Source organism: Peromyscus leucopus, chromosome 4 (assembly GCF_004664715.2).
Source record: "Peromyscus leucopus breed LL Stock chromosome 4, UCI_PerLeu_2.1, whole genome shotgun sequence".
In the NCBI taxonomy this organism is placed as follows: Eukaryota; Metazoa; Chordata; class Mammalia; order Rodentia; family Cricetidae; genus Peromyscus; species Peromyscus leucopus.
The window spans coordinates 69,935,799-69,951,621 of record NC_051066.1 but is presented as its reverse complement, the minus strand read 5'-3'; the positions used below and the strand labels follow the sequence as shown (position 1 = coordinate 69,951,621).

General features: G+C 39.6%; 1 protein-coding gene across 1 annotated transcript in view; it reads left to right on the top strand.

The window, feature by feature from the left end:
• The window catches only part of Hsd17b12 (hydroxysteroid 17-beta dehydrogenase 12), a 131,745-nt gene that overhangs the window by 40,805 nt on the left and 75,117 nt on the right, over positions 1 to 15,823 (top strand). The window contains exons 2-3 of the mRNA XM_028879005.2: positions 10,013 to 10,059; positions 12,667 to 12,742. Coding sequence (XP_028734838.1) covers positions 10,013 to 10,059; positions 12,667 to 12,742 — 123 coding nt within the window. The remainder of the gene's footprint in view (positions 1 to 10,012; positions 10,060 to 12,666; positions 12,743 to 15,823) is intronic.

Below are 15,823 nucleotides of genomic sequence, written 5' to 3'. Positions count from 1 at the left end.
TTATATTTATCTGTACAGACATAAGCCTTTAAAAAAAATCTCCTTTTCCCAGCTCCTTCTTTCCTTTCTCCCCACATTCTACTCATGGCCATTCTTTGTATTTCCCCAACCCACAAGGTAGCTTTTTTGTGTATGCTGTGGAAAGCTGTCTAAATATATCCCCTTACTCCATAGCAAAATGGGATCTGAGGATACCCACTGTTAACCCAAGAAGCAAATATTAGGGACAAGGACAGTGAACTTGGACTCCTTAACTAATCTAAAGTGTCTACTCTCCCCCCACCCCCTCACCCCCCCTTCTAATCCTGTTTGGACTGTGTCACTGCAGACCAGCCCTGGTACCTTAGAGCCAAGTGAAAACCAGGTCTTTTCAAGGAGATCCATAGATTCCTTTGAAAGTATGTATGTAACAAGTCCTTTATATACAAGTTCAGCATCTCACAATAACATTTTTTAAAAATCTCATTTTAAGATTATTAATTCTTGTGTGTTATTGAGAGGAGCTGAAGTGTTATTTCCAAATAAGGAGTGGATAAAACGGTAAGTCTTGTCACAAAAGGCCAACTTTTTATCAGAATCTTACTCATTCACTCATCCATTCTGCAACAAAGCCTCATGAATCCTCTCATTAAAATAACTTTTAAAAATTTTTATGTGTATGAGTGTTTGTTTTACCTGCATGTATGTCAGAAAAGGGTCTTGGGTTCCTTGGAAGTGGAATTACAGGTGGTTTATAAATCACCATGTCGCTGCTGAGACCAAACTCAGGTTATCTGAAAGAACCACAAGTGTTCTTAACCACTGAGCTCTCTTTCTGTTGCTTTTTTTCTTTTTTTCAAACCAGTCACCAGTCACTGTTCTAGCAGTTAGACTGTGGAGACCAGACAGAACCTGTCCGGTGGAAACCTATGCAATTAATGCTCTAAGGGGAGGTATAGAGGACTGTGAGAGCTTAATAGTCTAGTTGTAAAAGAAGGGGTAAGGAGAGCAGATGTTCAAATGAAAACCTCCAGGATGGAGAGCAGAACTCTGCTATGAGTAGGCCTCTGTCCATTTGAGCTGCCAGAACAGCTGCAGAAATTTAGAAAGCCAGAAACTTAAGTCCTCATGGTGCTGCATGTTGGAAGATCCAAGATCAAGATGGCCACAGGCTTGCTTCTGTTGTGAAAGTGTTCTCCCATTCAGTGACTTGCTGTACCCCTGGAATGCAGTTTCCTTTCATGTAGGGACAGAGAGCAAGGGAGGCTAGGCGAAGGCTGCATGCTTTATGAAGCTTTGAAGAATCCCGTGCAAAAAGGTAGGACCTCAGACCATAAATACATCTTAAAGGCCCCACCAAGACCCCACCTTGGCCTGCTATCACATTGACCATTGAGTTTTAACACCTCAGTTATAGAAAGGACACACTCAAACCATAGCAGAATATATATTGGAGTAAAGAGAATCATGCCTGTGAGGAGAGTGCTACCTTGGAGGAAGTGGACACATTCCAGCATGCTGGTGGGAGGTAAGTTCAACTTACCAAATACTTGGTAAAGGGTGAGGGTAGGGGAAGTTCATTCATTCACTCATCCATTCATCTACCAGAACTAATCATCTCGTTTTGGAGTTACTGGCTTAGCAGTTTGACTGTAGAGACACAGACAGACACTGGCTGACAGGTATTAGGCAGAAAAATGATGTGCAGATTTGTAGTTTGGAGTGATGACTTTGGCCCAGGTGTGGAGAATGAATAGGGGAGGAATAAGAATAAGGTGATGTTGTTTTAGGAGTTCCTGGAGAGATGAATGATAGGAGCTCCAGGTGGTGGCAGTGGGAACAAGTGAATAGATTTGTGGTTTTGGTTTTATGTAGTTGACAGGAGGGGACATTGTCACTTCTTGACAAATGATGAAATTATAAAGTAGTTTCTAAAAGTGATAATTCTTTTTAAAATATTAATGTATTATTTTATGTGCATGTGTATGTATGTGCTTGAGTGTATGTATGTGCACGATTTCTGTGCAAGAGTTTGCAGAAGTCAAAAGAGGACATTGGATTCTCTGGAACTGGAGTTGCAGATGTTTATAAGCTGCCATGTAGTGCTGGGAATTGAACCCAAGTCCTTTGCAAGAACAGCCAGTGTCTTAACCACTGAGCCATTTAAAAACGATAATTCTTAATTGTATATAGCTTGCATCAAGTGAGAACGTAGCAAAGGTATCATTCCTCAAGTCTTGGGTGTAACCATGATAATTTTCAGAGCTAACTGGATAACACCAGTGAGGTCCCTTGAGTGGATATTTTCATAATGGCATGAATATTAAAGCCCTTTCATAATACAATATTTTACTCTTGCTTTTCAGGGCCTATAATAGTGACTTCAATAAGATAGGCATTTATTTTTCACCTTTAAATAGTAGATATTTTACATATGCTTTCTTCTCCATGATAAGCTGAGAGGGAAGGAAGGTAAATTTTATTTTTTAAAAAGGCATGGTAGTGGTTATTAGGGGATTTGAAACCTGAGGCCTCTGCCTTTAGGGTAACTTCATGGTTCATGAGACTGCTGGACCCTAATCATCATATTTGAATTGTTTAGAGGAAGGGAAACTGCTTTTCTTATACCACTTAAATCTTTCCCCCCAGAATTCAGTTACACATCCATTCTAGCTGCTTTGGAAATTGGAATAAATAAATATCCCAGGGCATAATGTTTTGGACCCTGAGTCAGTACTCCTTTATTTATTCATTTATTTATTTACTTATTTGTTTGTTTGTTTAGGAGATTTTCTATGTGATTCATCCCTGAGTCAGTACTCCTTTATTTATTTATTTATTTACTTGTTTATTTACTCATTTACTTGTTTATTTATTTGTTTGTTTGTTTAGGAGATTTTCTATGTGATTCATCCAGCCTAGAATCTGTCATGTAGCCCAGGCTGGCCCTGAAATTACAACCCTCCTGAAATTATCCTCCCACAGTCTGGGTTTATAGGTGTACACCATTATCATATCTTGGGAAAAACAGTTTTCCATTGCAAAGAAGTGAGGGGAGGAAGCATAGGTGGTTAGGAAAGCAACTAGCAGGCACTGACCCGGGGTACACGTGAACGATGGGTTCCCCCGTGTATTTCTACACATTGCATCTCTTCATCTCATTGTAGCTCTGAGTGCTTAGTTTTTGGTGTGTGTGTGTGTGTGTGTTTTAAGAAATAAACAAAAACAACAAGAAATATTTCTGTCTAGATCTTTGTGTCCCACAGAGAAATCAAGAGATGATCTTTTGAGTGTTTTCAAGTCACTCTGTCTGTCTCTTTCTCTCACTAATCTGTTAATAAAGAAACTAATGCTTTTCTGCCGCCGCGCCCCCCCCCCCCAACACAGAGACAGGGTTTCTCTGTGTTGTTTTGGTGCCTCACTCTGTAGATCAAGCTGGCCTTGAATTCACAGAGATCCACCTGACTCTTGCCTCCCAGTAGTGGGATTAAAGGTGTGTGCCACGCCGCCCGGCAACTAATGCATTTTTAAAATAGAAATCAAACAAATAAATAACAAGCAAATCATTAAGTTTTTTATTGCATCATATTTAAGAAAGTAATTCATTTTAAGAAACACTAAAGTAATCTTGGGAAGCACTGCCTTCTGGGAAACAGGAGTAGAAAGTGGAGCTTTCTGGCTCAGTTTTGCTAACTTTGTATGCATAATAGTAAAGAGCCTTGTTTTTGGGAAGGCAATGCCTGCATATGATTGAAAAATTTAACAGTAAAAAGAGTTTAAAAAAAAACCCAACTTTCTTTAATTTGGTAGAAGCTGCCACCAGCAGACTCTTAAGATGATATTTTGGTTAACTTCCTGAGTAAACAATGGAGTTTAGGTCTCCTGACAGTAAGTATGGTCAGATGTTCACAGTGAGAACCAGTGTTATTTTATATAAAAATACTAACCTTTAACCTCATTATGGAGGAGTTGTAGCTTTAAAGCAAAAAAAGGGAATTTCTTCTCATCCTTCTTCATGTCCAGTCTTCAGTTTTTTTTTCTACATTCATCAGGTTGACTGAGAATTGCTTGTCTGTATTTCATGTTATTAAAAGTATAGTACTTGGCATATATCCTGGAAAACAAAAAGATCTATCACTTTCCGGTGAGAAAAGTGATAATTTAACCCCCAGTTGTCTGGCCATTGTATGTAACACTGGTTATTGTAAAGCTGAGGTGTCTAACAGAGGCTTTCCACCGAACCGATTACTTACTTATATTGTTCTGTTATTAAATAAAACTTCAGAGTCAGATACTAGGGTAAAAACCTGATAGATACAGAGTGCAGCGGAGGAACAATCAGCTGACCCTGCTTCTCCACACTTCAGGATCAAAAAGTCCCTTGACTCTTTCTAAGCCCCTCCCTATTTCTTCCTGTGTCTCTGTTCTAATCTGGGTTGGCCAACAACTCTATGGTTAGTTCTGGCCAGTTGAATGTTGACTCCACCCTCTGATTCAAGGTTTAACTTTATTGGGAATGTCGGAGTACCATCAAAATATTTCACAACACTCTACTTCCAGTTTCTTTGTCTGTCACACATACACACATATGAGTGCATGCACACACACACACCACAGTTTTTAATTAATTAACAGATAATGCCAAGTAAAACCATTGATTTTCATTGTGACATAACGAACATGATAAGGAAGTGTAATATTACCCTGGATGGTATATTAAGACAGAGAAGAGACATTCAGGGACAAGTAAGGAGGTCTGCCTAAAGGTTGGACTGTAGATGCTACGTTGTTGTTTGTGAATTGTGACAAGTGTACCGTAGTCTTGTAGGGTGTTAGCATGAGAATGGAACTAGGGATAGAGGTAACCTACTACCTTTTAAAAACTGTACATCTAAGTCGGGCAGCAGTGGTACACGTCTTTAATCCCAGCACTTGTGAGGCAGAGGTAGGTGGATCTCTGTGAGTTCGAGGTCAGCCTGGTCTACAGAGTGAGTTCCAGGACAGTCAAGGCTACATAAAGAAACCTTGTCTCGAAACCCCCCCCCCCAAAAAAAAAAAGCAAAACAAAAAACAACAACAAGCTATGTATCTAAAAAATTAAAAATGTATTTTAAAACTTGTTTATTAAAGTGTCTCCATGCAGTTTTCCTTGAGAAGATACTGCCAAGTGTACTATTATACCGAGGCAGGGAACCATGATCTAGAAAACATGAGCTTCATTCAATACAGGAGGAAGACAAGATAATTCCAAGATGGTGGGTGCCTCCACCTCTGGTATAGCAGGTTAAGAGAATAAGTAGTCCAGAGTGCATGCAGTAGGAGGAGAGCCGGAGTGCTTTGGGAAGGTCATTCCTAAGGTCTGGAATGGGGTCGATTGTGTGGAGAGTTTTATCAGGAGGTTGTTAAAGCAGGGCTGTATCTACCTGTGACCTCAGCACTAGGGAAGCATAGGCATGCGGAGCAGAAGATCCTCCTGCTTAGCAAGTGTGAGGCCAGTCGGGCCTCCATGAGACCCTGTCTTAAAGGAGCAAGCAACAGCAAAAGCGAGGAGGCTATTAGGGGATGGAAGAGGATTTAAAAAGACCACATAAAGGGGGAGGGACAACTGTGTCCAGGAAAGATAGAAAGTTGACTGGGAAGTGCAATGTAATTACAGTCTAGTATTTGGCTCAGTTGTGAATATTTAACCATACTGATAGTATAACAAAGACCTTGACTAACTTTTGTCCTTGGTTGGAGGATGGCGTGTGGAAGCCCCCATATCCTTATATTTTTCTTATTCTAGGTGGGCCTTTGGAAGTTGAGGCTAATTAACTATTCATGCTAGAAAGACTGTGATTAGAGGTTGAAGCTTTGAGCACAGTGGTAATGGCTCAACCTGCAGACTGCTGATTTCTGCAGGAGAGTTAAGGACTGGAGTCTCTCTTGTGTGTTTATAATGAAACCTGAACTTGAGTGGGAAAGCCTGGTTGGGAAAGCCATGCATGTACTGGGAAGACTATGTCCTTGCTCTGATTTATTTCCCTGGGGTGGGGTGAAAACTCCATGGGAGCCCACCTCAGACCTTACTTACCCAGCCTGCCCTTCAGTTGGTACTGACTTGTATCCTCTGCAATAAAGTGAATTAGAAGGTAGCCTGAGTTCTACAGATTTTGAATTTTCCAACTTGAGGTGGTTATGGAAATCCCCCAGATTATAGTCAGTTGATTAAGCTAGCCAGAGACCTCTGAAATTGGTGTCTATCTGAAGTGAAGGTAGTCTTGTTGAGGACCAAACCTTCAACCTGTGAGAGATACTACTATACCTGTTTTACCCCAGCTTTTCTTTGTATAGTGCAGGGGCTTGAACCCAGGGCCTCGTGTCTTAGCTTAGTGTTTTATCACTGAGCTACACCCCCAGTTTTGTATCAAATTCTGGTTACTCTAGGGATGTATTTGTAGTGTTCCAGTAATAAATGCCAATTATTGACAGAACATTGCAATATAACTTAATTGAGAGGATGGGGAATGAGAAGGGTGGGGAAGTTCTCATCAGCCTTAAGTCTACTACTAAAAACAGTTGGACAGGAGATGGCAGAAAGGGTCTAGAATGTTGATAAAAACAGAAGGAAAAATGTGGCAGCAGTTGCTTCTGGAGATGGAGTAATAGGGCACAGAGAAATGGTGTAAGGAAGTGCTGTTCTAGTGTAGACCTCTCAAAACTGTTTCCCCCACTGCTTGTGTTATGTAGATGGAAGGAAAACCAGTCCTTGCATGCTGTCAGTAGTTCACCTCTGCCAGAGGCCAGTTCCTGGTGAAGCAGATTTGAATGTTGACTTGTGTATGTGTGTGGTGCGGGGTGTACTGAGAATGCTGTCAGGGTTGGCAGTGCTAAGGAAAGTGGAGGAAGCAGAATTGAACTGAGAGAGAAGTGAAACAGCTGTAGGCTTAGCAGAGTCATAGATGCTACTATTGGAAGCCTTGGTCCTTCAGATGCTGGAGGCAAGGAGCCCAACTTTTATGCCTGAGTATTTTAGACATGTATTGTTCAGAACAGAAAGTGGCTGTCTTTAGATGAGGGCAGTTATTGGAAGATAGTAGGTCATGAATTGACAGCAGGTAAGACTTGACAAGGGGATTGAATGGATAACTCTTTTGGGAGGGGGGAGCTGACTGTATTAATCAGCTTTCTGTTACTAGAACAAAATACCTGACATCATCAGCTTATAAAGAGGGAAGGTGAGTGGAGATATGGCTCATTGGTTAAGACCACTTGATGCTTTTGCACAGTACCAGGGTTCGGTTCCCAGCACCCATAATGGGCCGTTCACAATTATCCAGTTTTAGGGAATCTGATACCTTCTTCAGGCCTCTGTTGGCATCTACACATGGTGCACATGCAGAGAACCAGGCATACATGCATACACCTACATAAATAAAATAAATCTTAACAGAGAAAAGGTTTATTTTGGTTCACAGTTTTGAGGGTTCTTGGCTGTGACTGGGTGGTCTGACTGCTTTTAGGGCTCTGGAGGGAGAGCAGCACACCATAGCAGGACATGACATGTAGCATAGCAAACCTCTCATGTCACTCATGGCCCAGTTGCAAACAGGAAAAGGAAGTGGCTGCAGTCCTACTATTGTCAGTGACCTGAAGACTTCCCACTGTGCATGCACAATAAAAACACAGGGAAAATACAGCAGTACAATTGCACAATAAAAACACACAGGAAAATACAGCAGTACAATTCCCATTGAGAGTGCTGATGTGCTATAGGGCATACAGCCTTACAAAGTACGCGTAGGCATCAGAGGGACGAGAAAGGGTTCTTTTGCCTTAAATGTTCTGGAACAGAGCAGTTGATAGAGCCTGAAGAAGGCTTTGAAAGGAACAAAGTAAAAATGAGGGTCTCAGATCTTGAAGAGAACTGAAGAGTCTGAAAGAGAAGAAAAAGGGAGAGTTGAAAATAGCCAACATTTGCTTGTCTTTGACTTGTGACATGTTGGTGTGTCAGGAGAGAGTGCAGGATGAAATCTGGACCCCTGGTCTCCAGAGACAAGAGGTGAGACTTTCACATGCTGTTCATTTTGTATCGATAGTTTCAAACATTGTTGTAGAGCCCATGTATGAATGTTGTTTACAAAGCTATAACAATAAAAACAGATCACCCTGCAAATTACCAGGCAGCCACTTTTGAGAACTGATAATAGAAGAAGTTAAGTATGTTTTTTTTGTTTTGTTTTGTTTTGTTTTGTTTTTACTTACATGCAAGTTCTATGTAAGCAACCAATTAGGGTGTTCTGTGGAGATATTCCATGGAGATATTCAGGCAATTATGGACTTAGATGTCACTTTTGCAGCCTAATAGGAAGTAATGGAGCATGTGCGCGTGCATGCGTGCACACACAGACACACACACAAATTAAACGTGAACATGGTCAAGTATCTATATATACCAAAGAACAGAAGAACATGTTATGTTGTATCAGGGGAATGCAGTCAGCAAATAACAGACTAAGAAATCAGAAACCTGTTATACATGGTGTTCAACAATAAATTGAGTTGGGGGAGAAGAAGGAAGAGAGAGGAAGAGACAGAGACCATTGTAGAAATTTGATGACTAATTTTGCTTTTTTATATATTTATTTTTTTGACATGAATTAACATGGGTTTTTTTTGGACTAACTTTGAAATCTGAGCTCAGTGGATAAGCATTGGCCTCCCCACTTTCCTAAGCCTGACAAACTTCAGTTCAGTCTTGAGAACCCTTGGTCGAAAGAGAGAGCTGATTTCTGAAAGTTGTCTTTTGACCTCCACACATGTACTGTGACACTATGTGCGCTCTGTGCACAGTGTCTCTCACACACACACTCCCACTCATGCATACACGCACACACATGCACACACACAGATACAATTGTTTTAAATATAAAATATGAAGTTGATCATTGGTTTACTGAGCCATAGGTGAAGGTTTGCTCCCTGGTTTACTTTTTAATCTAAAAAGATTTTAAAACTTCCGGAAATATGGTGGCTGAGCAGACACTTCGTAAATGTACATTTCTTTGGCCCTAGGAAAAGAATATCTTCCATGTTTTTCACTTAGTGTAATGTTGTATTCATGTGTTGTATGTATCACAGTTCATTTTGCTGCCGTTAATTATACATTGTACTTACACATTATACTTCTGTTTACTTACTTATTCTTCTGTAGATCAATATTCAGGTTTTACTAGCATATAGCACAAACACTAGTAAAGCTCCCACGAACATCCTTTTGGTAGACCTCCAGCACTCTTCTCTTGAGGATTGCTGGTTCATAAGGCAAACATATCTTTAGTTCTGAACATACTGATGAATAGTTTTTCCAAAACTATTGTGTCAATCTGGTACTACTGGTAAGGTATGAAGGCTTCCACTTCTTTGTATCTTCACCAACACTTGATATTTCGGTCTTTTCAATTTGAGATATGATGGGCAGCTAATTCTAAATTTGAGTACTGGTGTTGCTTATTTATCTATTTATTTCACTAGGCATTTGAAGTGTTTATCTAAGTTGTTCTGTTATTAATAAAAACTCGGGAGTCAGATCAAGGGATTAAAAACCTGATAGATCAAGAAAGTGGCAGAGAAATGACCACCTGACACACTCTCCACCCCTTCCCAGATCCAAAAGACCAGTGAATCTTTCTAAGCCCCGTGCTAGCTTACCTGTGCCTCTGTTGTATCACACCCTGGGTCCTCCAGATTCTCTGTGGCTAATTCTGGCCAGCTAGTCATGGACTCTTCTACATAGTTCAAGGTTAACTTTTAATAAAGACTATTGATATAGTCTTGTAGTGTCACAGTGCAATCAGATATCCCGCAATAGGAATTGAAGCCAGGGCCTTGTGCATGGGAAGTCCTGTGCTCTGCCACTAAGCTTCACAGCCAGCACTGGATAGTGCTCTTTCCCATCAGATAGTGTACAGTGCTCTTGGGCATGCTGGTGATTTCTAGCTGGACCACTTCCTTGCTGTAGTTCTTAAAGTAAACTATTCTTCTCTTTTCTTAGTTGTTACAGGTGGCACTGATGGAATTGGAAAATCGTATGCAGAAGAGGTAGGTGATTTTCCGAGTCTATTTTAAAAATAAGAAAAAAAATAGAATAATTTCTTAAATAGTAGCCTTGATTAAAATTTTATTACATTTATTTTGTTTTATTTATTTATTTTTAGACAGTATCTCACTATGTAGCCCTGGCTGGCCTGGAACTCTCTGTGTGAGCCAGGCTAGCCTCAAACTCACAGAGATCCTTTGCCTCTTGTTTTTAAAGATTTTAGTGTGTGTGTGTGTGTGTGTGTGTGTGTGTGTGTGTGTGTGTGTGTGTGTGTTTATACCACACAGGAAGGCAGAAGAGGGCATTGAATCTGGAGCTAGAGTTACAGGCAGCTGTAAAGAAGCCTGAGATACATGCTGCAACGTGAATTTGCATTCTCTGCAAGAGCAGTGCACTCTTTTTTTTTTTTTTTTAGGTTTTTCGAGACAGGGTTTCTCTGTGTAGCTTTGCGCTTTCTGAACTCACTTGGTAGCCAGCTGGCTCGAACTCACAAAGATCCGCCTGGCTCTGCCTCCCGAGTGCTGGGATTAAAGGCGTGCGCCACCACCGCCCGGCGAGCAGTGCACTCTTAACTGCTGAGCCATCCCTCTAGCCCACGTTTACTATTTGTCTATATGTTTGTAGCTGCATGCATACCACAACATGCTTGTGAAAGTCAGAGGACAACTTGTGGGAGGAGCCATTTCTTTCATTCCAACATATGGGTCCTGGAATCAAATTCAAGTCATCAGGCTTGGTGGCAAAAGTACTTTTACTCACTGAGCCATCTTGCTGGCCCCAGTCATCGTGCTAGGGAGGGGCTTTCTACTACTGAGATGTACTCTCCAGCTCCTTATAAAAGTGACACTTGGAGAAATGCAAGCCTGTTATTTTGCAGACAAAATTGAATTTGTCTCCTCATGATCAGATTCAGGGTAAACATATTTAACAAAAATGGTAATAAAAAATAATATTAATTCTTTTGACCTCATCCTATCAAGAGACACAACACACCGATGTGCTCCATTATTGATGGTGTTAAGGCAAACAATTCATTAAGATGTTATTTATCACAGTTCTTCATTATAAAAGTAATGGGGAATGTATGATGTGATGCTTTGGGACTATATACCCTATTTTCTAGCTGATTTTTAGTTCAGTGTTTTTCACACCTGTTGATGATTTTTGCCTGAATTAGTTTACTGTTACAGTTTAGTGATTTTCTAATATATGTCTTCCTCTGTAGCCTAAGCTAGTCTAGAACACATTATGTAGCTCAGGCTGACCACAAGCTCATTGCAGTACTCTTTCTAGAATTACAGCCATGACCCACCATGCCTAGTTGGTGTTTTTCTATAAATAAGAGCTTTTCCTGCCCCTCCCCCTTTGTTAATGTGTTTCTCTTTTTTCTTAAAGTATCAATATGGGCTAATGGGTTCTTTAGTGGTTTTATAGCAGATTAATTTAGCAAATTACCAGGCCTTGTTATTTTTATAAAAAATGATCTTCCACAGCCTCATTTGCAATATTACTTGTTACTTAATAAAAGCTGACTTTAGGATTTATAACTGGGAGTGAGTGTACTGAATCACTTATACTTCATATCTCCCAAGTGTTGCTCATTTGTAAATTGTCTGGTAGTTCAGTACAAAGTTTTATGCCCTCTAGTGTTCTTTCTCTACCTCCGTATTTATGTGTCTCTATGACAGGAATACATCACTGTGAGTGTTTTTCATTCTGTGCAACATTACATGGTATTATGTACATATGTACGTAGAAGGTTCTCTTCAAGAAATCCAGTATTGATTTGTTCATTAACAGTAGCTAATGTACTTTACTTTGGTTGCCCTTTCATTTTAATGTCTGTGTTACTTATTCCTTTGACAAAATAACCACAAAGGCAACCTACGGAAGGCTCAGTCTGGCTTCTAGTTCAAGGTGGAGAGGTCATGGCCGCAAGACCCATAGGCAGCGATGTCTTATACCTCTGTTGTCTACTACAGCTTTCATCAAGAATTAGCAATACTGTGCTCATCTTTTTAACAATAATCCCAAACCCCAGCCCATGGCATGGAACTGCCCACATTTTGCGTGGGTCTTCTCTCCTTAGTTAAACTTTTCCAGAGCCATTCCCATAGACACACTGGGAAGTATGCTTCCATGGCGATTATAAATGCAGTCAACAGTAAAGATTAACCACCAAGTCCCAAATACACATTTTAAGATTGATTGTATTTATGGGAACTGCTAACATTTTAGCTGTAGTTTTCTCTTTTGGCCCACTGATATTTATTTTATGTATCTAACCTATGACAACATTTTAAATCCTAAATTTGAAATTACAGAAGTTATAGACATGTAACAGTGTAAAAAAAAAAGTCCACACCATGTATTTAGGCCTAAAATAAAAAGTGGGAATCACCATCCTTCCAAATGGTTTAAGATATCAGTGCTTGGTTAGAAATGAAGGTTCTGGGGAATCAGGGTTCATTTGGATCACCAGCTCCTGATACTTGTTTTTTTCAATTTGACTGACCACCTGGTGAGGTTTTCTTAAATGGGAATACATCTAATTTCTGTTTTAGCATACGCTTCACAGATGTAATTCAGATCTCTTTTATTGTTTTCAGTTAGCAAAGCGTGGAATGAAGATTGTCCTAATCAGCAGGTCCCAGGATAAACTGAATCAGGTTTCCAGTGCAATCAGTAAGTTTTCACATTTTAAGCCCAGATCACCCAAGTAGTACAGCCAGTCTAAGTAGTTTTTCAAGCAGGTGCTCAGTAGCACATTCCTTTAGTGTAAGTAAATGCTAGAGCTGCCTTCCATATTGCTAATGGCACGGCTTAAATTTCTAATACAAAATTAAAAAAAAATTGAGATAGTCTCATTGTTTAGCCTTGAACTTGTTATATAGCATGTCGGCTTTGAATGTGGGATCCTTCTATGTTTGCATCCTGAATGCTAAGATTATGATTTTTTTTTTAACTTAGAAATTTTTATTACTCTTCCAAAAACTTAATGAAATTATTTTAGAACTATTTTGATTTGATTAAGATGTCTTTTGATGACACATTTAGTTGAACTTAGAGTTAAATTGTGAGTAAAATTTTATCATGTTCTACTAAAATAAATTACTTATTTTAAAAATGTCCTGGAATATTTTGAACTTTGGTGTTTCTAAACACCGGATGCATATGATTGAGATCCACTGGGACAGGAACCAGTATATGTGACAGGGAAGCTGCTTCTTTTAATCTTTCATGTTAGTTAGCTAGACTCAGTCTGTACCTGAATTCTGACATGCAAATGGTCTCTCAGCTGATTTTACTAAACTAAGCAGATATTTAGCCAGTGCTGTTCATTTCCTTGGTAAAGCACTGTCTACAGACCTCACACTTATAGATGTGATGTCTGATGCTTGTATGTTTATACTTGGTTCAGTCACATTGGTTTACTCTTGCTGGCTAACAATGAGTTGTGTTTGTATCTGAACTTAAGCTGAGTTCATTCTGTAATGATGAGGTATTACTATAAAAAGGAGGGTTATGTATTTAAAAACTATGTTGCTAGCTCTGAAAACTAAGTTCTCACAGAAATTCCTTTGCAGTTGGCATGACTAAGATTAAGTATAAAATACTCAAAAAACTTGTAAGAAGTAAAAGAAATTTGGTTTCTGGTTGTGTCATATGTGCAAAGGTCCTTTGTGCCTTAAAAGAACTGAAACTGAAGCTAGAAATGGCTCTGGGCAAGGAAGCGTAAGATCCAGTCTCAAAACAAAGCCTGGGCTTCCGAAGAGGAGTGGTACATGAGTTACATCTGGAGTTGGTTACAGTGTCTGTTAACGTCTGTGATGCCATGGCTTTACTGGCTTCTGAGAAAGCAGCTAACAGAGTGCTCCATTCAGATGAGAGGGTTATTAACACCCATCACCCACTTTCAGCATTCCACGGTGCTTTGTTGGCTCCTCCTCACCTTTCCCCACATCTCCGTGAGGGTCGTGCTTTTGTTACTTTTCTCCTGCCCTAGCTAGTCTCTGTGAGCAGACTGTACATTAGACTTGTCTGTAGGTAAGAAAACAAGTCTGATTTGGTTTGGGGGCTGAGGATGGAACACAGGGCCACACGAAGGCTAAGTACTTTCACTAGTTACACCCCAGCCCCAAAGCCAACTGTAGTTGGAGGTTCCTAATATTAAGCATGTGGAATTCCAAAAAAAAAATAAGTCATTTTGAACCTTATTGTAAGCACAGATCTTTACAAACTGAACACTTAATGTGTAGAATTCAGTAGATTTTTGGCATTTTCATGTTTAAGATTTTAGCTATATAAATGCAATTCTGAAAGATCAAGACATGGACTGATTTGCAATTTTTGCTGAAGTGTGAATTTGAATTAAGACATGACACCAGTGATCCTGAGGGGAGGAATGTAACTTAGTACTTAGGTCTAGGTCCTGTCTCATTCTTGAGTGCTTAGTATTAATAACTTTTAAGAGTGGTGGGAATGCTCTAAGAGTGGTGTGGATAGAAATTCAGTCTTAATGAAAGCAATTGCTAGCTGCTACAAATAAAGGTTCATAACCAGAAAATGGAAGCTTGATTAACTATAATGTTGAATCTTGAAATGTTGGTAGGAGTGAATTCACAGTTTCCTTGCTCGTAAGCAAAGATACCTTAGGGCATTCTTAAGAGGTGTGCCAACTTATGTAGAGTTTGTTGAGTGGGTCCAGAGATACAAGTTGATGATATTTGAGAATCTGGTTAATTTACAATTTAAGGTAACATGAATATTGGGTTGCAGTTTCATCTTGTTCAAATATTTTCATAGAAGAAAAGACAGGCATTGAATTGACCTTTATTAAAAGGAATATTTTGTTTTTGTTTTTATTTTCTGATCAAAATACACATTTAAATAGAAGTTATAGCAGCAGACCATATCCTAAGCTGATGAAATACACATACATATATTACAGGTAATTTATAAATAAGGGTAAGTTGTTGAGATACAGCTTCATATATTTCAAACTGGCCCAGTATTCTATATACTTGAGACTGACCCTCCTGTCACTGTCTCCTGAGTGCTAGGATTGCTGTTCACTACCACACTCAGTTAAAGTGGGTCTAGGAATTGAACCCAAGCTTTAGTGCATACTAGGCAAATACTTTACCAATTGAGCTACATTCCTACTCCCATGAAAAGGTTTAATCGACATATAAACCTTATTTTTGGGAGGATGTTTTCCTGATTGTGTCCAGGATCTCATATTGACAAGGACAACTATGTCTTTGGTGGTACTTTGAATACCTCTTATTGAATGCCTGTGTACATGGTACTATGCTAAGCATTTGAAATATTGTGATGAACAAATAGGATGCAGTCCTTGCTCTCCTGTAACCTATATTCTAGTGAAAGAGACGGTGACAACGAATGATTAAAAAAACAAATCTAAATAAATAAAAAATAGGCAGAGAACTAAGTTGCTGCACTGTGTACAAAGGGCTAGTAAGGGAACAACAGAGAAGTTATTTTGTATGGTGAGTTTTGTGATTGGCAGGATACCTGATGCCCTGTACTAGCACTCCAGTAAATGACAGTGAAGCTTTGGCAATAGAAACATCCTCTGGCCCTTGTGGGGATATAATAATAGCAGGATTATGATTGCACAAGGTACACATGATAAGTCAACTTTATCATTCTGATTTTCTTAGGGCTTCTGGTCCATGCCTCTACCTAATGCTATTAAATGCAGTCTCTTCATAGCACCCATGTTTCAGTCAGCCCACGGGG